A 27,714-nucleotide genomic window follows, 5' to 3' on the forward strand; every position below is an offset into this window, starting at 1 on the left:
AAGAACGAAATTCATTCTAATCATGTTTCAGAATTCAGCGAAACCTGATGGAAATCAAATGTTTAGAAAAAATGGACAGGCATGGGGGAAAAATAAGGAATTAAATACTGTAACTGAACTGTCATTACTCACGTAGCCTTATTGTAAAGTGTTACCACTGAACTTAAGCCTAAATGTGACTTTCACGGATTCAAGCAAATACATACAGTATACTAAATGTCACAAAATGTCTAAATACCATATCCCTATACCTTCCACAATTAAGATGGTCTTGATGTAAACATTTACTGATGGCTATACTACAAATGCAGCCATGTGCTGGCCGTTTAAGCAGAGCATATGCACGTACTGCCCTGATAATAAATACAAATAAAAAAAAATAGCCATAATAAAAATCCCTAACGAGAATATGCCTTGAATCTAAAGGTGGCTTCCAAAAGACGTCCCTAAGGATCCACATTTCATGCCTAGTCATCTTGATCATTATCCCGCTTGAACGTGGTGTATTAGTAGATCTGCTGCACTTGTGTTACATAGACGTCCGCCTGTCTGACAGGTGTACACAGCAGGAGGCCGCTTCAGCTCTCGTTGCCCCCTGAAGAGAGGTGTCCTGAGAGGTGTCCGGAAGGTGCCCTGACTCCCTGCACGTGGAGAGGCACCCTGCAGAGAGGCACATTAAGGCCCATACGCTCCATGTGTGTAAGCGAGCCGAAGACAGAGAGACGGGCCAAGGACCTACAGGCTCCCCTCCAGCAGAGGCCCCAGGAGGCCCAGAGTCTTTACTTTGCACTGCTGACATTTCCGTAAAGGCCCCTCTTCCAACTTCTAATTTACATTACACATTTACATTCTGCTCTTTGTAGGCCTACACACCATCTCTCCCTCCCTCTCTCTCTCTCTCTCCAACTTCTAATTTACATTACACATTTACATTCTGCCTTTTGCTCTCTCTCTCTCAGTCTCTCTCTCTCTCTAACTCTCTCTCTGTCTCTATCTCTCTCTCCCTCTCTCTCTCTCTCTCTCTCTCTCTCTCTCTCTCTGAATATTCATGTCTGTATATATCCAGGAAGATACTAGCTGCTGTTCCATAAATACAGGGGAGCCAACATTGACTTGACTGATTAATTCAAAAGGACAAAACCTCCCACTAGGTTGAGCAAAGTAAGGAAAACGTGGGAATTGAAGAAAAAAACAGAGCTCTGTAATTTGGAGTCAAGACCCATGACAGGGTTTGTGGGTGGGCGAGGGTGTCAAATGCTGCCCATCAATGTCTGACATGGGTAGCGGCAGACATCTGTGGATGGCTCAAAGAAGGTGAAATGACATGCAGACATTAGGTCTTCAGAGAAAGACAGTGAGAGTTTAATTTAACACCCAAAGCAATGCCAATTGGAATGTGCCACAGAGGAGACATCTCCCTGACAAAAGAGCAGCATTCCAGAGGATCTGTGTACATAGAGGTGGTTCTCCTCAAACCAGCCCCTACACTGCATGCTCAAATGCTCCATTGGCAACCTCTGGTTCCCATGTATTGACATCAAAGTTGTACTGTATACCTTAGCCATTCCCTTTGTACTGCTGCCGGCGAGTGTGTCTTAATTACGAGCCGTAGAATAGTGGACCTTATGTCGTGCAGGAAGTGCCTTGTAATGAACACAGCGGCTTTTGATGCCTGGCGACATTGAAACCCCAGAGATGGTAAGGCCCTTTCCCTGCTCTGCCTCTTCCCTCGCATGTGGGCTCCTTTGTAGTTTGCGTGGGGAAACCATAATGACAAGACTGGGCTTTGTACTCAGTTACAGGATTCTAGTCCTGACCTCTGTCTAAAGTCTCTGCTCTCAGAGCATGCTATATTTAAATAAATGGCATTATTATACCAGTGTGTTTATGTTTATTTTGCATATATTTTCCTTGTATGACACGAGACATCAATGTTTTTTTATTACATTGCTACCCATCTAGTTATGGCGTTTTGTCATCTTTTGTACTATCTGCATTGATTTCTGTCAGCAGAAGGGGAGCCAACATGAAATCAGCATCTCCACACAGATGATCGAGCACAATAGGGGAAAGTGATGCGGCTGGAGATCAATATCCACTTAGGTTACAGAACACAGAGCTGTATTTACAAATGAACTGCGGTGGTGCCAGCATGAGCAAGAGGGTGTGCACAGTCAGGCTATGACTACTTGGGGCTAGGGGTGTGAATGATAATCGATATGTATCGATCTTGCGGCCAACGATCGCATCGTATCGTATCGTATCGTATCGTGGGGCATCCATAAGTATCGAAAATAATCGAATCGCTGGCCCCTACCCAATGCCCCAGCTCCATAACATAATAGAAGTGGAAAAGTAATTGTAATAAAATCGAATCGTATATTGTGGGACATTCTTAAGTATTGAAAATAATCGAATCGCTGCTTTAAAGGACCAGTTCAGTCAATTTCAAAAGGCTGAAGAAGAAGGGACAAAAAACCTCAGGTACTGACAACTGCATGTTGAAATTGACCGAACTGGTCCTTTAAGAAATTGATATGAAATCGTATCGTCATGGAGGCTGTGATTTCCACCCCTACTTGGAGCACACTGGTAGACAGAGGCTGACACTCGGCAGCAGGGAATAGATGCTTCTGTTGAACAGGCACCTAAGGCTATTTTAAAATGGCATCATACTAAAATATGGAGTGGATCCGAGGGAAAACAGTAATTGGCCTTGGTGGATCCATCAACCGTTGTTTTCAGACCTCCTTTATCAACGAAGGAACAGCAGACAAGATATCACAAAGCCACTAAACACCAACACCTGCACCTCAGTGAGAGATATTGCAGTAATACCATGGGCAAAGCAGAGCTCATGGTCACATCATTTTTCCAACCGGTATGTGTTTGTCATTAGAACAAACTTGGTTAAAGAAATACTGTTAGAGGTTGTTTTTGACACATCACAGCTTTCACAAGTGATGAGTATATGAAAGCACATAAAATGGAAATACCTTAGCCTCTGAGATTGTATTATACTGTAGCCTTTTAGCCTCTGAGAACACTCCTTGTATTTGCACTCCCAACCAATGTGATAATAGAAAAGGGCCCTATCTCAGAATATTAGGTAATGTTCCCACACCACCATCCACCATTATGCCTTAATGTATGTTATTTTAAAATGCACAATGATCCAATCTACCTCATTCACAGTTAAAGATCATTATAAAGTTAGAGCCTATATAAATCCATACATGGTTATAACTATTAAATGCCTTTGTATGACCTGGCACACTTTGAGGATAGGGTTACGCAGGGCCATGGAGATTCTACTCACCTGTGCCTTTCTTGCAGATGTAGGGCAGGTTATAGTTGCATGGAACATCATTCCATTTCCCGTCCTCTCGACCAATCATCACCACACAGTCCTCGCCACCAGCAAAGAAGTTGTCTGGTTGATTCTCTTGCCAGTTCTCGAAAATCTGTCATGGCAACAAAGCGACATGGACCAGAATCAGCTTTGTCCGTATCAAAATGGCAGCACGCATTCTCATGAAGACATTCAACAAGTGCCTTTGTTTTTCACTGCTCTCTTCATTCATCTCTTTGATGATGTAAAATCATGTAAGAGATAAATGATGATACTTTGTAAATATCGAGAAAGATTCATCAGTCAAAGAGACATTTATATGGTCTATGTGAAACACACCCAAAGTGACTTCATCACAGTAACGTCTCTTACAGATGTCTTTACAGCTATCACAAGAGGTATCATGAGCAAAGCGGGCATTGGACAGCAGCTGACCACCTTCATTGTGCCTCTAAATGCTGTATAATACCATCCATTGTAGAACCAATTCAGTTCAAATCTTCCACCTCAAACCCAGAGATGACTATGACTATAGGCCAATGGGTTCAGCCTTCCACTGTCTGCACATATGACCTATCAAGACGGATCACATTTTCAGTGGGCAGTGATTTTTGATGGGTTAGTACACTTCAATTACTGACCTTAAGCTCATTGATATGGAAAAAAGTAACCACAATCCCCTACCGCAAATAGGCACTTTTGCAGCTGATTGACTTTCAATAAGCCTGTGTTTGAGATGCAGGGGGTGAAAGAGAGTATGTGTGCAGGTAATTACTATGGGATGTTAAGATCCCGTAACAACAGGGGTGGGGAACCTATGTCTCCAGGGCCATTTAGGCCATTGAGGCCCTTGAGGCCGTCTTAGCCGGCCCCTGAAATCATTTTAATGTTATGCCGTTTCACATGAAATATGACATGTTTTGTAAAGAAATCTTAGAAATTACATTTGCAATAAGTGATATTGTTAGGGGACCTAAAAAGCGGGGGGAAATCCTGGTTTGTGTTCATAGTATGGCCATGTATTCAGAATGCCCAGCGAAAGAACACCAAAAGTCGCCTTGAGATGCACCCCGATCGGGAAAAGAAAGGGGGGAAGAACAAAGGATACCTGGCGAAGGACCGTGATGACAGAGCTAAAGGGGATGGGGCTGTCCTGGGATGAAGCACAGGCCAAAGCACGAGACAGGGTTCAGTGGCAGTGTATGATTGCGGCCTTACAGTATGTCCCACCAGGGACGAAGAGGATAAGTACGTTCTAGTACGGCCCTTGGAGGGGTTAATACAATTTGAAGTGACCCTCGAATGAAAAGGGTTCCCAACCCCTGTGTTACAATGTGGGGCGCCATATCGAATGAAAAGGGATCCCGAGCCCTGTGTTACAATGTGGGGCGCCATATCGAATGAAAAGGGTTCCCGACCCCTGTGTTACAGTGGGTGCCATATGTAGATGCAGCGGGAGGTGGTTGGAGGCCTTGCAGTCTCACCAGGTCGTTGTTGTCCGTCCACTGGAAGTCCTCCTCCACAGTCCGGTCATTGAGCCCAATCCAAGTGTTCTCTCGACTCAGACCTGAGAACACACACACAAACACACAAACAAACACACACACACGCACACAAACACACACGCACACGCACACGCACACGCACACGCACACGCACACGCACACACACACACACACACACACACACACACACACACACACACACACACACACACACAAAAGTACAATAGCAATTATTATCATTACATCATCCTCAAGCATCAAATAAATACATAATGCTTCAGCATACTCTTGAGTACCACCACTCTCTCTCTCACACATACACACGTGCCCTCTCTCTCACACACACACACAATACTCTCTCACACACCCACATATCCTACTCTCTAAGAGTTAAATTAACACATACATATTTCACTGTGCAGTTCTTACTTGTATCATTATCGTTATTACACAAGTGTTCAGACTAGATTGTCATTTTGTTGTAGATTTTGAACAGCCAAAGTCCTCAAATAACTCCTCCCATTTTTAAACTACCATTTAAGTTCTCAGAAGAGGCATTATTTTTTCCTGCAGGAGGTTGTCCTAATGCTTTATCAGGTGTTTGCATCAATATGGTGAAATGGCTTTGGCTATTTGTGGAGCAGCCCCTGCACTACTATTGCCCACATGACACTGATGAAATGTTTGACGTGAACAATGATGGACACTAGCAATTAGTGCACTGAGAGGCACTTTGCTTTCCCAGAGCCCTAAATATCCTCTAACGGGTGCGGTGTCGGGGAAAAATTGGATGGCTCTGAAGTAACTCGTGATTACACGCAATTAGGCTGGGTGTCAGGAGACAGCCTCTTCAGACGTACACCTGAGGCCAATTTCACTGTGTTGTTTGCCACAGGCTTATAACCTTCTAATTTCTACCATCAGATAGCATTCAACCTGAATGGCTTCCTCAGACCTCAATGATGCAGGTTGAAGATGAATTATACCACTCTCTGAGCCTGTGCTGTGTTGATTACATTTCATACAATGGCTAATGACTGAGCGTGTTTGTCTAAATTAGTGTTTCTCAACGGGGGCGCTAAAGCCCCCAAGGGGGCATTGGGGAGCCCTAGGGAGGCGTTGAGATGGATACAACGAGTGGGTTACCATTGGGGGGCATAAGTCTATTTTATTTTTCAATACTAAGGGGGGCATTGGCAGGCTTATAATGAGGTCAAGGGGGCGTTGGGTGACTTATGATGAGGTCAAGGGGATATTTGTTCAAAAAAGGTTGAGAACCACTGGTCTAATCAATGGTATAAATCACTGCGTGTAATCATTATTGGCAATAGCTCTGTGCCACCCCCAACTCCCTTCCAACAACCCCACACTTTTCAATATTTAAATGCACAAGAAGGCCATTTGAAAAGCAAAATATGTATGGCACTTTTTACTTTCTATGTAGCCAATGACATATTGGTGTGGCTGAGTTGATTATGTCTTGTGGAATGTGAATGGTTGGAAATCTACAGACCGTTGACAAAGTCGTGCTCCAGGGAAGACGTCACACTTGCCAGGTGACCACTGTGCTCACGACAGTCCTTCTCTGCATCCTCCCATGTGTGTCGCCGTGGAAACAGACGGTAACAATGGCCATGGAACTTCTTCCAATCGTGCTCACATCCCTCAGTGTCTATGGACGCAATTAGACAAAAAGGAAGACACACACACAGAGAGACACAAACCAAGGGAGAAATAGATGAAGGGTGAAGGCAAAGAATAAAAACACTTTGAAGCAGAAAGGGGGGAATTAAGTACTCCCAATGAAAAGTAGGAAAATCAATTCAGGGCAATTCTTCCTGCAAAACATATTTCTCAAAAGACTGTCACAAAGCTGCTTATTATAAAAATGGAGCTGTGAGGGCAAAAGGGCATTATATTGCTGTTGAAACATTACAAGCTGAGAATGAAGAACAACATAACATAAAGTGGAAAAATATGAAGTGCAGAAACTAATGCCTTAAGGCCGGGGCATCAATCGAGGATGCGCTTGGCTGCCAAGATGCTGACATAAAGGCACCACGCAGAGTCCTTGGTGGGTTAGAGTTGAGTCAAAACTGCTTAATGAGAAAAACATCAGTCAATAGAGTGCCCAGGACCTTAATACCACGCGCTCATATTAATGAGCAGACCATTCACCATGCATTGTGTTGAAACACTCTCACAAGATGCATTGCAAGAGAAAGATGGGGTGACTCAACAGTATTGGCTCACAATGCTATTTTTTTGCTGAACAAAACGGCTTCCAAAACAAAAAAAAGCCTCTTTCTCTATAGCTTGTGCTGCTTGGCTGCACCCTCTGTCAGTGCTCATGGAGCAGAGTAGCGACTGGGGGCTGCACTGGCTGGCAGAGATTGGGAGGAGAGCTGGAGAGGCATGTTGGAGTGAAGGACTGCAGGGATGTGTCATGGAATGAAAAGTTGGAAATGATTCAGGGGGATACAGAAGAAACTAGAAATGCACTTGGAGAGTGCAGACCTCGACCATGGAAGCTGTTTGATAGCTTTTTTTTCAAGTCTTTCTTCCTTCTTTTTGTGGAGTTAGAAACTGTAATGTCAAAATTCGCCCTATCCCGCCATGGTGAAGAATCTTTTTGAAACTTCCTGGATCCAGATCGTGATCCGGATCACCACCAAAATGTAATCACTTGTTCCTTTTGTCATTTCCAACAAATCTACAAAGTTTGATCAAAATAACTCATAACTTTGAGTTATCCTGCTGACAAACAGACAGACAGACAAACCAACGCAGACTAAAACATAACCTCCTTGGCGGAGGTAACTAAGCAGGTAGTGTCTCATTCTGCAGCTTTTCCTCGTCAGCTTGTGATTGTGTAGAGTTGCTGGAAGCTGCTTGGAAGCTGCTGCTAGGTTAACACACGAACAGAGGCACGAGCGGGCAGGGGAGAGACTGAGATCAAAAAGGTGTGATTAGTGCTTGTGAACGACAGTGTGGTCTCTGTGTGGGACAGAGAGCAGACAAATTGGGAGAAAGCTGTAGAGATAAAGGGAGATTGAACCATAGTGAAATCTATCTATCTATCTATCTATCTATCTATCTATCTATCTATCTATCTATCTATCTATCTATCTATCTATCTATCTATCTATCTATCTATCTGTCTATCTGTCTGTCTGTCTGTCTGTCTGTCTGTCTGTCTGTCTGTCTGTCTGCCTGCCTGCCTGCCTGCCTGCCTGTCTGTCTGTCTGTCTGTCTGTCTGTCTGTCTGTCTGTCTGTCTGTCTGTCGATCTATCTGTCTATCTACTGTATCTATCTGCATCGGTATGTCACTTTAAAATGGACATGCCAAATCTACGCAGTGCAGCTTCAGAAAAGCATATCACACCAGCGAAAATGTCAGCGTGGAAATTGAAATGACTGCCAAGCCCCATACTAGCACAAGCTCACTGGCCCCGAGACTCTCTGAGTCATATTTCTAATATTATATCATATTTGAAATGACAGGATTACTTACAAACACAAAAAAAGGATATCAAGATGCAGACTTCATAACACAAAACTTCACTGTTACAGTTTTTCAAAACCAATTGAGAAATACTGTAATAGTGAAAACTGAGATGGTCTGGCCAAGGGTAATTCATTACAGTTTTTCTCGATTGGTTTGGCTAATTTCTTGAAACTGAGATGACATTCCTATCACTACCATTGGGTCATTTGGTCAAACATTCTTACACTTCTCTACAACAGTTCAGATAACTAGCAAAATGTCATATACCTCCCAAAACAGCTCATTCTTGCATCAGCACTAATCCTACTCCCACAGAAATAGTCAGTACCATAAAAATGGCATAGATCCTTCTCAATTGCTTTGGCTCATTTGCATTAATGTAGTCCTTCTGTCAAAATAAACTGGATGATTCAGCATAACTACATGGATCCTCATCACTTGCTCATATCACTCCAAAAACAATTTACCCATGAGTCAAAACTAAATTCCTTCCCCACATATATCATCAGTACCCCCAAAATACATTATCCCTTTGCCATTGTGTAAGCACTGCAAGTCAAAATGGTTAGATGTTTTGTCTACATTCAGCTAATAGATTTTGACTATGTATAAAAATGAAAAAGTGAGTGAAACCATTGAAGTTTGACACACAGACAATTTACAAAGGACATTCATCAGTAACTTTCTTTACCGTAAATTCACATACAGAAAGTGATGCCCATTACAGGTTTCTCATTGGTTTTGCTCATTTCTCAAAATAGAGATAACATTCTCAAAATAACATGGACAAATCCCAAAGCAACTAGCAAATGTTCAAAACAGAACATTGTTTGAAAAAAATGACAAGAAATTAGCCAAATAACAGAGGAAATTGTAGTATACATGGTTGTAAAATTATTTTCTACAAACTAGTAAAGTTACAATATCATCTGGTCTGTTGAACACTGTCATACATTTACTGTTTAATGCAATTCTTAAAATATTATGTCCTTGACTGTTTTGACAATTGTGTAGACTACTTTGCATATGATGACTTACACAATGAAATCATGCTGACATGTTTTGGAGAGGGCAACCATTACACTGAGAATTGTCTAATTCGTTTAGATAAGCAAAATAAAATTATTTGGAAAATGTGCTAAATGCATGCTCAATGTCAACTGTAGGGTACTTGTACATAGCCATCTGCAGAGATGTACTAAACATTTGAGACATGTACAAATAATTTGATATTTGATGAAAGCAATGAGAAATGCCATTCTGTTTTGGGAAATTGCAAGTTGGTTTGGGTATTTGTTCGTGTTGTTTTGAGAATGTCATCTCAGTTTCGAGAAATTAGCCAAACCAATCAAGAAAAACTGTAAAATAATATCACAGCCCGCCATCTCTTACCCTAGATCTCACCGCTGCTGGCCCAGACCCAAACAGGTCTGCGCAGTCCATGTCACGCCCATCCAATCAGTATTCCCTATTCAGTGGGCTCCCCTCTGGCATGCTCATCCTGCATGCTCATTCGCTGCAATGGCCAAGCGCAGTCAATGCATCATCATTAGCACTGCCAGCGAGCACTGGGACACCAAGTACACAAGGCTGGGTGTGTGGGGAATAAAGAGGTGTGCAGAGAGGGATATGGGTTTCCTTGAGCGTCCAAAGGCTTGGAGGGGGATGAGAATATGGGAGGCAACTACTAGAGGGAGCTAGTGAGATAGTCTTCAGAGCAAAGGGGGAGAGCAGACAGGGTTCTAACATAGATAATATTCTTCCTGTCTTCTCTCTGGTTCTTAAGTCAACACAACCACGTCTCTGATTCTAACGTCAACACCTTAACTTTGACATTGATATCCTTAGTTGGTTGTGCCCCTTGCCGAATGTACAGTAGGTACTATCTATTCTGGATTATAATATAATGCGCATAAAAATGTCCCAAAAAGTGTCACCATCACGAATAGACTTGCTGCTGCATTCATCTGCAGGTCTACTACTGCATGCGAGAGCTTGGCTCCATCTGATTACTGTAGGGAATGGCGGAGGGCTGGTAGAAGTCATCCATTTTCATGAGGGAGAGCTGTGCTGCGGCGTGACCAATACGGCTTACCTCTCTCACAGGTCTCTCCACTGTAGCTGGGCAAGCACATGCAGGTGAAGGAGTCCACCTTGTCAATGCAGGTGCCTCCGTTCTGACATGGGGTTGATTGGCAGTCGTCCACATCTGTAAAAAAGGCGCAACAGACAAGGTGAGAGCAGCACCAGTTGGAAATGCAGGGAAGTATGTACAGTGTGTTGTTTCATACACTCCACAGTCTACAGCCTGTACAGCATGCACACACACACACGCACACGTACACGCACACATACACGCACAGACACAGACACAGACACAGACACAGACACAGACAGAGACACACACTCACATGCACACGCACACGCACACGCACGTGCACACGCACGCACACACACACACACGCTTCTCCATCCTCCATCAAAAAAACAATTAGAAAAAAGAGTTTGCAAAAGCTCCATGCTCATGAGTGATGTGAATGGCTGACTGGCTGCAGTGTTGGAATGTGTGAAGGACATCAGCTTTAGCTAAGCCGCTATGGCCAAATGAATGCAGGGCTTCAGCTTGCCAAGGAGCATTTACATTCGGGGCAGCATCCTGGGTAGATGCCAATTACCCCACTACACACACACACACATGCACACACGTCGCACACACACACTTGTACACACGTCGCACGCACACACACGTCGTACACACATACACATTTACACACGTACACACAAACACATGCGTACACACACGCACGCACGCACGCACGCACGCACGCACGCACGCACACACACACACACACACACGCACACACACACACACACACACACACACACACACACACACACACACACACACACACACACACACACACACACACACACACAAGGAAAGAGAGCAGAGTACCAAAGCTAATCAATGAGAAAACTACTCTAGGAAATCATTCGACTGCATATATCAATCAATCTGAGAAGTTATCCACTTACTCTGGCTGCCAGACAGGCAGATCCACACACCACAGATAAGGGAGAAAGCCGCCCATTAAACAACTACCCAGCTCATGCACTGACTAATTACTGTAAACGGCAGGGGCAAAGATAAAGGAGCCAATGGATGACGATAGAAATGAATCAATCTTTCACTGATGATCTATCTAGAGATGGCCCATTTCCATTTCTGCAAATCAACCTCAGGCATCGACAAAGCAAGCAAGAAAAAGGCAGTCAAGAGAAGTGAGTGGAATCAGGTGAAATCAGAAAAAGCACCCTATGTGTATGTTATGAAATGTAACTAGCTATGTATACAAACTATAGTATGTAGGCCTACCTATTACTCTATGTTTGAGGTAAGTATAATAAGTATATAAGTATAATAAGTAAGAGGTAAGTATAATACTGTGTTCTATTTGCTAAAACCTGTTTATTATAAATTAAACTGTTTTTGCAGAACTTTTCACACCAATACAACAACTTCACACCAAATAAGCAGAACTATGTAGATACATTGACAAACCCAACAGGGTTTCCTTAACTCTGCGCAGAGTTGTAAAATGAACTCTGTTTGTACCAAATCCTTAAAGGAGAAGTCCAGTTTTTGTAACATTAAGGCCATTTTCTGGGTGGTCTGCAATGTTTTAGAGTCCCCCTCACTGTTTATTTCATGTTTGCTGCAGTCTCTGTTATTTGGCTGATTTGGATTTGATCTCAACCAGCTTTAGAATGGCCGTCTATGAGCACCTGCAACTCTGTTCTTAAAATCACCTTAAACATTTGTTTTCGAAAGTCTACAGCTCACAAAGTGGTTAGGGGTGTTCACTAGCAGTCCCTAACAAGTTTCAAGGCGAAATATGGCTTCTGTCATTTTTTATTTGCCATTTTGTGAAAGAAAGTGAAAGTGAAACTTAATTTACAAATTGCTACATAAAACACACATAAAACACGACAGATGCCATATTTCGCTACAAAAATTCTTAAGGAACACCAGTGAATACTGCTGAACACTTGGTGAGTTGCATATTCTTGAAAACAAATGTTAAAGGTGATTTTAAGAACAGAGTTGCAGGTGCCCATAGACGGCCATTCTAAAGCTGGTTGAGATCAAATCCAAATCAGCCAAATAACAGAGACTGCAGCAAACATGAAATAAACGGCGAGGGGGACTCTAAAACATTGCAGACCACTCAGAAAATGGCCTTAATGTTCAAAAAACTGGACTTCTCCTTTAACACATCCCTCACATTACCAGCACACACTGCAGCAGCTAGACACAGACACTAAAAATGAAAAACAAACTTTGCTTCTTGGTTTCTCTATTCAAACTGTGCGCCATCATTGCAAGGTTATAGAAGTCTAGGAGTGTGTTCATCATTTGGAAATTGTGTGTAAAGCAGTGAGTTGTGTTCATTGTTACGCAAAATGAATGTTGTGCAATGGATTGTTTTTGTTACATTTTGCTAAGTGTGTGTTATAAATTGTAAACTGAGTGCCATGTTGTGCTATTGTTTTGGCTAATTTGGTTATTGGGTTGTGCATCTGTGTGAACAGTTCCTCAAAAGCAGCCAAAGTGACAAAAAATGTATGTTAGCAGACAGAAAAAACTGTAAAATATAAATGTTTCAACTCCATCCCAATGCCTTAATGTCTTATTTCTCTTCCATCTGTCCTTCCTTATGAATGTTATGGCATCAATACACCACTAGATGCTTCATTCCTCTGAAAACAGTTTATAGCATAAGGTGCTTGTTTTCCACCTAAGCATGTAATCCACCAAACCTAAATCAGTTCATTAGAATGCCTAGCATTTAGTCTTTATGTATCCATTCACCAAGTAAAATATGTCCATGCTCTCCCTGCCCCACAGAGTAATTCATTACAAACTGATTTCAACACATAACTTATTCTATATACTCAGAAGTGCCCGTGGGAGCAGAGACGGTCACAGACGACTGCATTGGACAAGCATCTCCCTTTTTAAATACGACACGTCCGGCTCCTGAGGACACTGTAATTATTCTGGCTTCTCTCCCTGCCAAGGCGGCAAATAGCCAAAATCCATTAAACATCCAGCTGGCGTGCAGAGACCCTGCCAGTCAGCCCACATGCACCATCCTCTGCCCGTGCGAAAAATTCCTTTGAGGTCCCGACTGCATGGTGTGAGACAGGATGGTACGACAGGAATGGGGGGGGCTGACGGATGAAGAGGTAGTGAGAGATGGAGAGAGCTGTGTTTGAGTGTGTGCACTGCGGTTGTGTACAGGATAGAGAGAGAAAAATGATGAAATTCCAATAATTGAACATACAGTATACTTCTTGCTGTGAAGATAAATCCATCCATGTTTAAGAGGAGACTTCCTGCCCTGCTTTGTGTCAAAAAAGCACTCAAGACAAGTTCAAATGTGCTCTACAGGTGTCAAGCTGGCAACCGATGGCTCCCCCTGGGCTTTCAAGTACAGATGGACCGGATCAGCAACCATAACAGCAGCCAGAAAATGTCACCAAGGCTCTAAGAACAAACTCTTTGGAACATATTCAAGCCACGTTAACAGAACAACTAGAGGAACACAGTAGATTTTCTGACAAATTAAACTATGAAACGTAATGTGTCTGAGCTGGTGATGATTCAGGGTTCCACTGGAATGCTCTTGTATCCCCATCATACTAAGATACCGCCATGCCAAAAGCCTGACATGGAAAGGGGCTAGCAGACTTTAACATTATACTTCCACTGATTGGCAACTAGGTAGGTGTCCTTTAATAAGCCGCCACTGAAAAGGATGCTACAACTGTACCCAATGTTCTGTTATCACTGCACCATGTGACCTTAGGAACAGACCTGTCATGCAGAGAGGCGAGAGACTCACCCACGCCGCTGCAGCACAGGTCCTCCCCCATCTGCACCATTCTGGCTGGCTGTCATCCTGCTGTGACACTGAATGAACAATGCCGAAGGTGCCAGTCCCCGGACATAATTAGGATTTCTTTGACAATCACTGTCACTCCTCTGCACCACCCACCAACCCCCCACCCCCTTCAACACGCGCGCACACACAGACACACAGACACAGAGACAGAGACACAGACAGACACAGACACAGACACAGACACAGACACACACACACACACACACACACACACACACACACACACACACACACACACACACACACACACACACACACACACACACACACACACACACACACACACACACACACACACACACACACACACAGGGCTGTCTGTGACACTGGCTTTATGAACCTGCCTTTATGAATCTGACTGCTTGCTGTGAACCCTTCACTATGAACTGCCATGGCCAAATTCAACATGTAGAGGTTCCAATTACGAGAACGCATCAGGGCTTATCAAATGAATAAGGTTCCCCGAGCAAAAAGCAGCATTTAGCTCCTTTGCATAGCGTAAATTCACTGAGACCAGACTAAGAATGTGTGAAAGTAACCAAGGGCATCCTGTGCAGCTCAGACACATTAACCTGTGACATCATAACAGCTCTGGTCAGACAGGAGGAAGATGTGGTAGCATGTGAGCTGGAATATCGGCTCAGTCAGTGATGCATTTTTTGAAGGTGTAGTAGGCAGAGAGGTTTACCAATGCTGCCCTATGCCCTGCTGAGCTATTTGGCATAAAATGTGAAACTCTACATCCAAGGAGCAGTTAATGTTGCTGCCATCAACCAGACCTACACACACACACACACACACACACACACACACACACATTTTCACTCTAACTTTCTCTCTCTCTCTCTCTCTCTCTCTCTCTCTCTCTCTCTCTCTCTCTCTCTCTCTCTCTCTCTCTCTCTCTCTCTCTCTCTCTCTCTCTCACACACAATCATTCTCTCTCTCTCTCTCTCTCTCAATCATTCTCTCTCTCTCTTTCTCTCTCTCTCAATCATTCTCTCTCTCTCCCCCTCTCTCTCTCTCTCTCTCTCTCTCCCTCTCTCCCCCCCCCCTCTCTCTCTCACTCACTCACTCTCTCCAACACTAACACAGCCGACCACCATTCCAATCTTTCAAATGGTGTCAACTGTCTTCCTCTCCTAGTCCCTAGTCCAGTCTTGAGGAATGCGCAGCAGAAACAATCAGACGCCTCTGCCTTTCTCGAGAGGTGCACAAACCCACTCAAACAAAAGGGAAGGAGAGAGAGGCACACACACACACACACACACACACACACACACACACACACACACACACACACACACACACACACACACACACACACACACACACACACACACACACACACACACACACACACACACACACACACACACACACACCCCTCATCCTGCTCCTCTGCCACCCTGGCCTGCCAGTCTGCTGGCTATAAGATGAAGTAAACTGGAGCTTGCAGACTGAACGATTCATTTCCTCCTTCTGAGGGATCACAAAAGCTTGGCGGCCATGTTAAAGCCACTGGTCTCAATCGAAATACTGTGTGGCATTAAATGAGAGACACAAATGAAGAGTTCAGATGCAAAACCCCCTAACTCCATTTCTGAAGACCTGCACTTCTATATTTTTAGAGAACCCCATTGTTGGTTTGGTTTACATTCATGTACTTGATAATACATATAAATAGTTATATTACATAAATAAAATGAAAAAACTAAGCAATTTTGATAGCTTTGTATGAAATAAAAATTAATTGAGATTATTTTCTGAAAAGGCACTTAGGGGGTTTTGCATCTGAACTCTTCAAATACTGTTTCATTGAGCCATGCATTTGCAGAGCTGGTAGTGTGTCCATAGGAACATCCTTGGGGCGCCTAATTATTTATTCTCGTTATGCACGACAGACGATATAAGAATTCCCTGCTTCATGGGGATTCTCTGCATCCTTTTGGGAATGGTTTAAAGCATGGCATTGAATCAATTTCACTCATGTCCACTCTCCGGCTCCCTGGTCCCGAGAGAGAATGGTTTGAGAATATTGTAGACGGCTGAGACAATACAACTGATTTGCAATTGGCACTATGGTGTGGCATACAGATCATACCAGTACAGTATTTGATTAACAAAATGAATCAACAACTATGCAAAGAAACTAAAAAATAAAAGCACTCATATTTGAATGGAATGGCTCATTGGAAGTTGGAACTTTGAGACGCTTATTTTGGATGCTCAATTTACGCCACAAAACATAGTATGGAGTGAGGTTTGTCAATGGATTCTGAGAGCCTGAGCACAATCTGCACAACCCTGGTGTGACTGATATGCAGTTATACTGCATAACACACAGTGAGGGAAAATACGTGTATGACACTCTCTATGAAGGTTGGTATGTACCAAGAGGACTTCTTCTTTTAATTTCTTCATAGGTTTTGTAGAACCTGATAATGTAATATTATCACAACATTATTAGTTTCCGTAGTGTAGTGGATATCACGTTCGCCTCACAATATTATTTACAATAGTAATGTTATTCTTATTCTACATCACACGTTTTATCCCCTATTTATTTGAATGTGGTATGTCTCTATGTTCTTAGTCAGCGCTATTCAATTGGGGGCCCCAGGGCCAGATCCTGCCCTTGCATGGCGAGGCATAATTCTATCGCATCTGGTTGTCTCTAATCAAGACTGCGACGTTAGTTCTATCACATCTGGTTGTCTAGTCAAGACCCCGTTACTAATTCTATCGCATCTGGTTGTCAAGTCAAAAACCCAGTCGTCAATTCTATCGCATTTGGTTGTCAAGTCACCTCAACATTCTGTGTGCGTCCTTACATGCTTCCGATAGAGGCGCGTCTCACTAGATTAGGAAGTGGTGGCTTAATACTGAAATGGTGGTAACCGGGTGATAAACGGAATAGCGCCCTTCGAGGTGTCCCGATATCCAGGGAAAATGGACTTGGCGAAGCGAACAGCCCTTCAGCTGCGCCGTCGGGCTGTTAGAACGCTCCGCCTCGTCCATTATTGCCCTTGATATCGGGACACCTCGTCGGCAGCTATTCCATACTTATTACATTATCAGAATATTATTACATCATCAGGTTCTACATAGGTATCCCACCTGGTCTGCAACTAATTCTGGCACAATATTATTATATGAAAAAAAAATCAAGTCAAACAACTCTCAAGTCACAACAACTCTGTATCATGAAGAGGGTGCCAAATGTGTTAATGACCACAGTTTACAGATACAGACTAGGAACAGAGAAATGAAACATGTTATTCCTATTTGTCTAGCCACTCCTGCACACAGACTGTAGCACAAACATGGCAGAGATTGTCTCCAAGAATATATCATTCAGCACATCCAACGTCCTTCACCACTCACATCCTAAAACAAGACTAGTCCGGGTGAGAGCGTAAATTATGCTTTTGAGGAAATATTTCTCAGCCCCTCATCGACAACGCTTTTCTACCAACCCTGTCATTTCCCTGGCAGATAATGTCACATCAGCAGTCCATCACTGGCATTCACATCAAAACTACAAGAGCCTTTTCAAGAACATCGCTGTTCTTCGCAATCTGAAAGCTGAAATAAGACTAAATGCCCATAGATGTGTTAAAATGACAACTCTGTATGTTGTATGCTAGTCAGCATTACACTAACGTTGAGGTTGACTTAATTGTGGAAAATACAATTTCATCTCAACCTGACTGAAAAACCAAGCGCTGCATGTAACATGTAACATGATAAACTACAGTAACAAAGGAAATATGATTTGGGGATGTTATTCTACAAACTTAAACTTAATGACAAAAATGTAGCAGTTTCTTAGTAATAAATTAACTATGTCCATCTAATCTAAAGAAAATAGTAACTTGTAGATAACTTGTAGCAAGAATGTTACACAGGCAAAATATCCCATTTCCATCTCAGGAGTCAAATAAAAGCCTCAACTCATGTCACCTCAAAGATCTTTTGAGTCTGCCTTGCAATGAAAGAGCCTTAAGACTCTCACGAAACAATGCCAATACCTCAAATCCATATAATCCTTGTGTAAGCGCAAAACCACGCAGTGGGCCAACATACACTGACAGTGTGCCCAAGTCCTTTTTATGGAAGGCAATCGAGTCAGCATGATTATCCTTTTTAACCTTAGCCAGCTATTTGAAATCTGAAACATGTTTCAGAGTGAGGTGACATTGCCACAGAAAAAATGAAAGAGTATTTCTTATACATAATTAATTGCTAAATGTACACATTCCATTGTTAATCAAGGACAGAAGGACATTTCATCGAACGGTTTTACTGGAACAAACAGTCAACTGTATGAGTTGAAGTCTGGAGCGAGACCTGTGGTGTGTGTTTGACAAAGGAAAACAATCATCTGGGATGAGCTCCACGTTTATCGGCTCAAAGCGCAGCTGGCAACAACCTGATGTGAGGAGCTCAAACAAACACTGAACACTATTCTATTCTTGCAAACATGGTGAAGAGCACCAGAGAACAAAGTAAATATGAAAAAAGGTTAGCAAAAACAGTGTTTTGTTTTCAAACAATGTCAGCCAGCTAAGTGTTTGCAATTCACTAGTGCTTTATAAAACGCATGGAAATGTGCCAACTGTGAGCCATGCCAGGGCCATGACATCTGTACAATAGCAATCCAAATAAAACATAATAGCCTATACATAATACATATACATAAACATAATATTCCCCATTTTAACATTTTAATATTGAACTTTGTTTAATCTGTTCGTATCACTTGCAGCATTATACTATACGTAAACTGTTTTATACGTTTCTAAAGCAAAACTTAAATTAGGATTTTGTAGTGCATAGTTTGCCAGGATATTTCCCAAAATGTAAAGGCATAATATAGAAAGTAGAAACGTAGAAAGTCACATGCCTTGCCTTTGCTTTCAATCTGACCTCTAACCCTTGCCCTTAAGGCAAGAACATAAAAACACTGTATCCCCTAACAAGCCAAGGTAACGTGCATTAACCTTGAGCTAACCAGACAACGCAGAGCAGATAGATCTGAAGCCTTTGACCTCTTTACCCACACGGCCTGCCATAAGCAAAACAATCAATATGACCCTTCACCTTTACATCATTCCCCCACGAGCATCCTTTCATCCTTTCATCTCACAGCTGGGTCCCTTTCACAAATGTGGCAGTGGTCTCGGGTGGTGGGTATGGCATGCTTTATGTGTGCCTTGATGAGGTACAAAGAGTCTATTATCATCTCTGGTGCAGTGATGTCACAAAACTTCACCCAGACAGAGATCAGTCCAAATATCGATTCTAAGATCAATGATGTTACTGATTCCAATCCAAAGACAACGATGCTTGTGTTGGCTGTTGTGTGGTCTATGTTGGGATTCCATTCACAGAGACAACAGGAATGGCTGTTGACTGACCATTCAGTTAGGCTCATCCATACTACTCACCGTCAGATACAGTATGGTCTTGAAAAGACAGATTGAACATTACACCTTAATGTTTAGCCCAATATTTTTGATTGAATTTATTTTGTTATAAGCTCCCCCTACAAACCAGGATGAATTGCTCTCTGCTAATCGCTCAGTTAGACTGTAGATACCTAGCAGCAGACCAAAAGACAAAAAAACATGCAAACAGTGACGGCCATAGTGAACATGCAAAGAAAAAAGCATTCCAAAGTTACATGCATAGCTACTATCTTGTCATGACATCAAGCAAGCCTCAATGATATTGTGTGATTGCATCCATGCTGTAGTAGAATACAATTTGCGAGTATGGCTACCACTGGATGGCCCAGAGAGAATTATTTCACTCTGTAATAAGTTATTTAGTCATCTACTGACGTTAAGATAGGCCTACACTATGAGATTTTTCACAATCTCTTCAGTTGACTTTAAATACAGCACAAACAATTGCCGAATAATGTAAATGGAGCAAGTTGAGAAAATACCACTAGCAACGGTACACTGATTAAATGAGGAATTTGGAATTAATCAAATTCAATAGGAATTTGATTAATTGAGAGGTGGGGTTGTGCCAGGCCAAAACCAAGGGGGCTGAAAATCATTACTACAGTACATTATGATGAGAAAGAAAACATCACTTGTAGAATTTATTGGTGAATGTTGTCTGTTACCTATATTTTGGCAAACAGCATGTTGCATGCTGCATTGTCTGAGATGGCCATGTTTTCTATGATTCCAGACAAAGAGTAATTTCATGGTTCACCTTACAGAAGCTTGCTATTTTCGTGCTATTTTCGTGTTGCATGTTCTTTTTCTTTAGTTATGATATTCACACGTAGAGGATTCAGCGAGACTGAAGCAGCATTATTTTTTGAGATTGGATGGATATGTTGACCTTTTGACACAACATATCAACAATAATTTTCCATCACCAGCCAAAATCTCACTTCAATGAAACGTTGAGGTCCCAATTAACATTGCAATTGTTGAAGTAAAGCTTTATGGTCTCACCAATCTCACAGCTCTCTCCAGTGAAGCCCTGAGGGCAGAAGCAGCCATAGCCCTCACCCTCTGGCAGACAGGTTCCTCCATGTAGACATGGGTTGGTCTGGCATGCTACAGACAAAACACAAGCAAGCATGGACAAAGAGGAGAGACAGAGCGAAAGAGAGAGAAAGAGAGGGAGTGAGGGATTTTCATTTACTTTCTTCTCTCTTGATATTTTGGCTCACCAAAGCATCTCGTTTTGAAGTCCCACACTCTTACACAGTCAATGATGTAGTCTGTCAAAAGTAAACACTTTCAAGCTAACTATATGACAAAGTCTGACGCAAGAGAATATAATGCAATGGTAATTTTTCTACAACATGCATTAATGGTATGCCTATTTAGTGCATCCAACTGGCTTAAAAAGTGGCTTAATACAATTCATACACATTCCTTCTTTAAAGGAGCACTCCTGCCAATTTCAATGTGCTGTTGTATTGCTCACGCTACCCTTGACTTGTCAGTAGCCGGTGACGCCACAGTTTTTGGATCAGCCCTTTCCGAGATATGAGCTATTCTAATGGGGGTAACTTTTGTATACTCCAAATATTTTCCCAAAAGGTATCGCTGTTTGCTAGCTGTCTGCTGATGTTGCACAACCTTTTGGATGTTTTTGGGAATAAATAAAAACTTGAAAAGTAAACAAAAGTTGCCCCCATTAGAATAGCTCATATCTCGGAAAGGGCTGAGCCAAAAACTGTGGCGTCACCGGCTACTGACAAGTCAAGGGTAGCGTGAGCAATACAACAGCACATCGAAATTGGCAGGAGTGCTCCTTTAAATGCTGGAATAACGCCAGAGTAAAACTATCAAGATCAGATAAACAAGGGTGCAAACCACCAAGAACATCGGTGCGTTTCTCGAAAGTGTAGTTGTTAGCCAGTTAGCAACTTGGGTAGTTGTCAATGGGAAATTGCATTGCGAACAGCAATGTAGCTAATGTTAACCACTAGGGTTTCGAGAAATGCACCCCAGAGCAGTAGAGGCAACTTATTCCCCATTCTGCCAAACCACCGTTCCATTAACACACTAAAGCAAAAGACAAAATGCGCATAAAGGGCTCTTGATTGGAGTGTCACCTGGCTGGTTGGTGTAAAGATCATCTCCACACTACTAATCTACCATCTGCCTCGGCCACAGCAGCCCAGGACATTCAATATTCACACACAATTAGGGGAACTATTACAATGAGTGGAGGTGAGAGTTGCCTTGTAAATCTGTTTTACTTTTTCTATGTCTATTTATCTTTCTACGGTATGTCTATTTCTTTATCTATCTGTGTCTATCTATCTATCTATCTATCTATCTATCTATCTATCTATCTATCTATCTATCTATCTATCTATCTATCTATCTATCTATCTATCTATCTATCTATCTATCTATCTATCTATCTTACAGCCACAACACACACACACACACAGAGAGACATGCAGGCACGCAGGCACACACGCACGCACGCACGCACGCACGCACGCACACACACACACACACACACACACAGAGTTTACTTCCTCTGCTGTTTAACATTTAAGGCAGATTGTCATTGGTGATGTCTGTGCAGGAACATCCACAGCCAGACTCTCCCTAGTGCATCCTACGCGGTTATTGTTATAACCATAGAAATTCCCAGGTAGTGTGGCAAGGATTGCTCTTATTCAACAAACTATGTGTATCAGGTTGTTTAGCAAGAAATGTGTGAAGTGAAAGAAAAAGGGAAAGGTAAAGAAGTGCACTAACCATCTTCAGCATTTCTCAGGCCATAGAAAATGTCTGCCTTTGAAATGAACATTGTTTGGGGGCTGAAAATGAATGACAGCCGTCCTAAATCTGGAAAACATGCTTGCCAGTGTCTTGCAGGTACAATTAGACCTCCGCAGACGCCTTGCATGCATGCTGGGGTTTGAGGTTTTGGTTTCTGAGGCTTTTGAGTTTCCCTAACATTCCTACATGTGACCCTTCTATATGAGGCCCTCAAGTAACTGATCTCTCACATTTAAATACACATATTTAAACAAGTAGTTCAACATAATTAGCATTTTACGGATCTGTTAAGATCCCAGGAGGCCTAAAATAACAACTTGTGTGCTTTGGACTTTTTAAGGGCCATGCCTAAGACATTGCTATGGTTGCCAAGCAAACCCCTTCCTCCCATTTCTTCTTCTCTCTTTTCAGTTCCTTTATTTTTCTTTTTTTCTCTTTCCCTCCTGCTCTTTTGTTTCTGCAGCACATGTTTGCAAAGGCTGTACCTCTCAACACACTGGCATTCATCCAGAGCACTCTGCCTCAGTTGTCATGGCAACCCAAGAGAGGAGGAAAAAGGCAAGGAGTTCTCCAAGGAACAAACAAGTAGCAATAGATAATGATCCACAAAAAAAGAAAGGGGTGGGGGGCTTATCAAATTGCATATGGAATGTAACTCCCTTTGCACTTAAAAATCCCCTATTTATATTTCTACTTTGTCACAGTTTTGTGACATGCTATGCTATGTCATAGCTATGATAGTAAATGATTGAATGCTACCCCACCCCCTCCCAGACAAACCACCTGGCTCAGAACTTAATTGGCTCATTAGGGGGTATTCTTTCATCTGAACATCGAACTGATTCCTGTTATGGACTTGTGCTTTGAATGACAACCTCACTGCATTTCAACATTTCACCAGGGAGCACAGAGCTCCTGCCTGTCGTATACAGGAACTGACACAGCAGCATTCTGTCTTCAGTTGGCTATCTCTAAATTCGCTCATTTCCATTGTGTTGTGTGTACAGTAGAACACTACAGCATAAGGACGGCCATAGATCACTTGCATGAAGCAGAGGAAAATTAGCCTGATTAACATCGGCTTTCAAATCTCTTCAAGACTTGGTCTGATCAAGAGCATTAACATTTCCCAAACGGCATGGTTGACCCGACTCCCTAGGTTCGCTACTGGTTGTTTGCTTCCCGAAAAAAGTGGGAGGAAACGGTATTTGTATTGCTCCTGGTCTGAATAGAAGCAACGGTGAAGGTGTTGGACACTAGGAGGACGCGGCTTGGCTAGAGGAAAATAGCTGCTGCCAAACTCACAGACACAAGTTGGATTGACTTTAGTAATGTTCAAGAAGTTGTATCTCGCTCGCTCGCCAAGCCAGCTAAAGAAGAGCTAATCTTCGCCTGAAGTTGTCCACTTGGCCATGCTGTTATGTTTTTGACTGTTCATGTAATGTAATTGTTAGTTTCTTTTCAGATCTTTTTAGAGTGGTTTTATTTCATTGCACAAAAACTATGGCATGGCCTTTCATGAAATTTTCAGGATGGATCATTACACTTGACCAGAGATGGGACCAAGTCTCAAGTCCTTCCAATCAACTCTGAGTCAAATCACAAATTAAGACATATTTCACAAAGTCAAGTCCAAGTCAAAGTCCAAGTCGTACCCAAGCTAGGTCAAGCCTCATTTTCCCAAGTCCTTAACAAGTCACCATGTATTCTATGCACAATCTTGACAACTTTTGCTCATAAATTCATTATTGAATTTCTCCACAATTCTATGCATGTCCCCCAAAAAAGGTAGGTCTATTGGTAGTGGTTAAGGGCAAATCATAGAATTTTCATCTTTTCATGTAATATTTTCACATACAAATGCAGAAAATGTCATTGTCATTTCAAGTCATTGCAAGTTAAAACTGCCTTCCACCATTACAACCTGCCTTCAAACTCTTCTTTCCAAACACTTAATCTCATCCCAAAGCATCATCTCTCCATATATTCAGGATTCATGTAAAACACAAAGCTAACAAAGACGCCATCAACTAGATCACACTACTGTGTTGCTTAACCAAAACATTCACAAATAATAGATATGTATACTAGTATGTGTAGTGTAAGCCTGATTGGGAACAACAATCATCAGTAGCCTATCTGAAATACGATGTACTCGAATGACATAGAGGGGAGAGACTCAGAGATACCGAGAGATATGTAGGCTAGTCGTGGTGCAGATGGAGTGGAAAGAGCACATGATGGACACCATGTTTGAACATTAGGACTCTCTTTGACAACACTCTAATTGCTGAAGATCTGAGAGATTAACACAAACCTAATAGACTCCATATCAGACAGACAAAGATGGACAAAGGCAACAAGAACAGGAATACCCCATACAACTACAATATTACAGAGAAAAAAAAGTTTATCTTTTGATAGACTGGCATGACGCAGTAGGAATGTGAGACGTCAACTCCCAAAGTCTCCATAAGAAATGTCTCATGAACAAGTACAATTTCATATGGGGAAAAAAATATATGAAGGAACCCATAAATTCACCAACCCTACTGTTATGGCACAAGGACTATGAAAGAGTATAAACTTGCGTTTTACAACTCGGTCACATCTCTCATTCACAATGACCATTTAATTCTATGTGACACAGCAACTTCTGGGAGATGGCCTGGGAGAATGTGGCAGAAATAGCCATTGAAAAAGATAATATAGTTTTGTGGATAAAGAGCATTATATGCCTGTGCTTGGAGCTAGAGCTCAAAAAATGCTATTGTGACTGGAACCTGTTCTACGCATAGACAAAAAAGCTCAAGCTAAAACCTTGAACTTGAATTTTGCAAGTATCTCACTGGCCAGGGAAAGAAAAGGTGATATAACTTGAGCAAGCCTGACAAGTGAAGAGTGATGGACAGATGGAGAACTGACTAAGATGAAGGAAAAAAGCTTGGATAGACAGCTTAGACATCTAAGATGAAACCATGGCCGGAGCAACTTTGAAAAAGCTCACCTGAGCCATTCCTCCTGGCTAGCTCCTCGTTGCCATGGGCCATGTCTTCCGCAGGGTTGCCAGGTAACAAGACCCCAGACCCAAGAGTCTGCGCGTCATCCTCAGTTACCAGCGATGGACCACCACTACCACCTGGTCCGAAAGCCTCCAAGGCAGTGGACCTCAGGTCTGGCAACAAGGTGGTGGACTGGATCGGCGTGGTGGCATCCTCAGCCGAAGACTTCCCTTTTGTTCCTTTGGAATTCCCGCTTTTTGATCCCACTTTCCCGCTTTTTGATCTGGATCTACCCGCGCTGGACGGGCGGCGCTCGTACTGGACCTCCCCCTTGGCCTCCTCTGCTGTCTTCCCTCTCTGAGTGCTGCTGGTGGAGGATGCAATAGTTGTAGATGTGCGTGAGCTGGGTGAAGATGTACTGGTCCCCCTGCTTTGGGAGACGATGGTGCTGATCTTGGCCCCACTGTTTTGCTGTTTCTCCTGACCAGCGGAAGATGGAACCACCACTGACCAGCCTCCTGTGCTGGCGGTAGCCTCCGGTCGTGAGCCCTGGACCTTCACAACCTGACCCGCTACAGAGGGTTTTCCTGTTGCACTGCCAGTAGAGAGCGCAAGGGAGGGTCCAGGGGTGGAGGTAGGTCCGACTAGCCAAGGGAGTCCCCACCAAGACATCAGTCCTGCAAGGCGAAGAGACATACAGTACATTTGATTACCTCACACTGAAGAAAGTTTTTGTTTTTTGGCAAGGTGTTTACAAGCTGCAATAGGAAATGATAGTGATGGGCTATGAAGGATCAACAAACCTTAAGCAACTAGAAGCACTCAGAGAGCGCAGATCTCTGCCAAGGAAGCTGTTTGATAGAACATTTGACTGTGTTACACCCTATTTGTTTTAATGTCAATCTGCCTTTGGTTTGTGGATTTGGAAACTGGAATGTCAAAATTTGCCCTGTCCCGCAATTCAATTTGCCATCACTAGGGACGTCTAGATTTCTAGGCTAGCAATGGCAAAGAATTTTTTTTTTTATCCTGATTCAGGTTCATGTTCCGGATCACCACCAAAATTGAATTACTTGTTCCTTTGGTAATTTCCAGAAACTCCACAAAGTTTCATCCAAATCCCTTCATAAGCTTTTGAGTTATCCTGCTGACAAACAGACAGAGAGACAGACAGACAGACAGACAGACAACACGACCAACCAATGCAGACATCCCAAGTCTCCCGGAAGGTCCGGGAGTCTCCCTGGTATCGATAGTGAATCACAGATGCCCGCGAGTCGGATAAAATATCCCATATTTTAGACTATGCAAGACAGGGGTTTTTTTTTTAACAAATGCGAGTGAGAGCATATGGAAGACAACTCGCGCAGCATGTGTAGATTACCTCGATTAGATTACGGAGGCGAGAGAGAGAGAGGAGGAGGGAGACTGTGATTGTGGAACCGTGTGCGTGCCTGTTCAAAGTGAGGCCGCAGTGGCGAACGCACACTTGCCAGAGAGCACGCTGATCGAAACAAGCTAATAAGCTTCCGGTGTGGCAGCTTTGTCTTACCTTCTCTGATCGGACCGTCATAGTTATCAGATACTATCATTCAGTAGCCTGTAAGATGGCAGAGGTCGAACCCTCTAGTAAGAAACAAAAATACTACAAGACTCATTTACCCCAGAGTATGCTAAAGTATGTCCCAGGTGAATAATGATGCACTGTTTGCAAGTGTAACTTCAGGTAGGCTAACACTGTGTTGTGCTAGAGGATGGGCATAACAAGAATATTTTTATAGCACATTAATAACTGTCATTCAATGAGAGGATGAAGGAAAGAAAGAGAAGAGAGAAGAAGAAAAAAATAAACAAAGTAGAAAGTAGGCCATAGAAATATTGTAGGCTAGGCCTAAACTAACCTTAAAGGCAGATGAAAATAGTTTAGTTTATTTATTTTTTAAAGCCCCTGTCAGGGGTAGTCATACTTTGAACAGGAAGCTGGTGCCAGCATTTGGTAGCATTTTAGTTTTAAATACCATTTTTATTTTCCCCAAGGCACACAACTAGGAGACTCTTTGAGACCCTAGACAGCTTTTATGATAATAATGTTCTAGCA

At 42.6% G+C, this 27,714-nt stretch overlaps 1 protein-coding gene across 1 annotated transcript in view; it reads right to left on the bottom strand.

The window, feature by feature from the left end:
• Positions 1–27,714, bottom strand: part of ncana (neurocan a) — a 75,648-nt gene that overhangs the window by 1,928 nt on the left and 46,006 nt on the right. Inside the window, exons 9-14 of the mRNA XM_063219494.1 lie at positions 25,622–26,293; positions 20,815–20,919; positions 10,462–10,575; positions 6,371–6,529; positions 4,837–4,919; positions 3,320–3,464 (exon numbers count right to left, since the gene is read on the bottom strand). Of these exons, the coding sequence (XP_063075564.1) occupies positions 3,320–3,464; positions 4,837–4,919; positions 6,371–6,529; positions 10,462–10,575; positions 20,815–20,919; positions 25,622–26,293 (1,278 nt within the window). The remainder of the gene's footprint in view (positions 1–3,319; positions 3,465–4,836; positions 4,920–6,370; positions 6,530–10,461; positions 10,576–20,814; positions 20,920–25,621; positions 26,294–27,714) is intronic.

The sequence above is a fragment of the Engraulis encrasicolus genome, chromosome 16 (assembly GCF_034702125.1).
Source record: "Engraulis encrasicolus isolate BLACKSEA-1 chromosome 16, IST_EnEncr_1.0, whole genome shotgun sequence".
Classification (NCBI taxonomy): domain Eukaryota; kingdom Metazoa; phylum Chordata; class Actinopteri; order Clupeiformes; family Engraulidae; genus Engraulis; species Engraulis encrasicolus.